The 1,135-nt window shown below is 40.8% G+C and overlaps 1 protein-coding gene across 1 annotated transcript in view; it reads left to right on the top strand.

Annotated features, from left to right (window-relative positions):
• Positions 1–1,135, top strand: part of LOC106870985 (F-box/LRR-repeat protein 18) — a 34,818-nt gene that overhangs the window by 27,213 nt on the left and 6,470 nt on the right. Inside the window, exon 4 of the mRNA XM_052977166.1 lies at positions 1,019–1,130. Within this exon, the coding sequence (XP_052833126.1) occupies positions 1,019–1,130 (112 nt within the window). The remainder of the gene's footprint in view (positions 1–1,018; positions 1,131–1,135) is intronic.

Raw genomic sequence — 1,135 nt, forward strand, 5'->3', positions numbered from 1 at the left:
GCTAGAAAGTCTCTAACCTGGTTGTTGCCTCGCCAGTTGGAAATAGCAGCTAAGTCTTCTTCCTTAAAGGAAAAAGAAAGAAAAAAAAGGAAGGATTCTTTTTTTTTGGATAATATATTTCGAAATGTGCTATTTTTGATTAAAAGACCAGGGTAGATGGGTGGGTGAAGACTTGGATCATAGGTCAACTGGATCCAGACTGACCTGGGGTTAAATAACGACAGTCATCACTCTCTCTTTCTCCCCCCTCTCCTTCTCACCCCTCTCTTTTTTTCTTTCTAAAAAAAAAAAAACCACCAGGGAAGTTCCTAGAAATAGCAGCCATACCCCCTCTCCGCCATTCACACTCTATCTTAAAATACAAAAGACAACAAACAATATTGTCATGGTCGACATCATCATCCTCATCGTTTTAACAACCTCTTTTTCTATGCTTGCAAATATCAGACATAATTATGTTGAGCAAGATATTCTACAGCTGCGTAATGCTCTTCCAGTTGCCAACCTTCACCTATTTCCAAATAAGGTCATATTTCCCCACGATCAGACATGTTTTTATGGAATGATTGGAAACGAAGGGCACCATTTATATCATCATCATTTAACGTCCTCCTTTCATGTTGCCATGGATCGGGTGGTTCGACAAGAGCTGGTAAGTCATAAAGCTGCTCTGGCATAGTTTCTATAAGCTGGCCGTTGCCAGTACCCGCCCGACTGGCCCTCGTGCCGGTGGCACGTAAAAAGCACCCACTACACTCTCGGAGTGGTTGGCGTTAGGAAGGGCATCCAGCTGTAGAAACACTGCCAGATCAGATTGGAACCTGGTGCAGCCCATCTGGTTTCACCTGTCCACAGTCAAATCGTCCAACCCATGCTAGCATGGAAAGCAGACGTTAAACGATGATGATGATGATTTGTTTTTGTTTTTTTATTTTCTAATTTTCACTTTTCTGTTTTCTTTTTTATTTTATCCAAGCTGTAACATCGTAATTAATTATCTAATTTTCCTTCGTTACAGGGCAAAAATAATTATCCATTACAAGAAGATTTGAAAGGTTTACAAGCATTAATCTCTTCCTGTCGGCATTTGACACACTTAAATTTGAGCGGCATCCACTCCCATTATCTTCGTCAC

Source organism: Octopus bimaculoides, chromosome 27 (genome assembly GCF_001194135.2).
Source record: "Octopus bimaculoides isolate UCB-OBI-ISO-001 chromosome 27, ASM119413v2, whole genome shotgun sequence".
In the NCBI taxonomy this organism is placed as follows: Eukaryota; Metazoa; Mollusca; class Cephalopoda; order Octopoda; family Octopodidae; genus Octopus; species Octopus bimaculoides.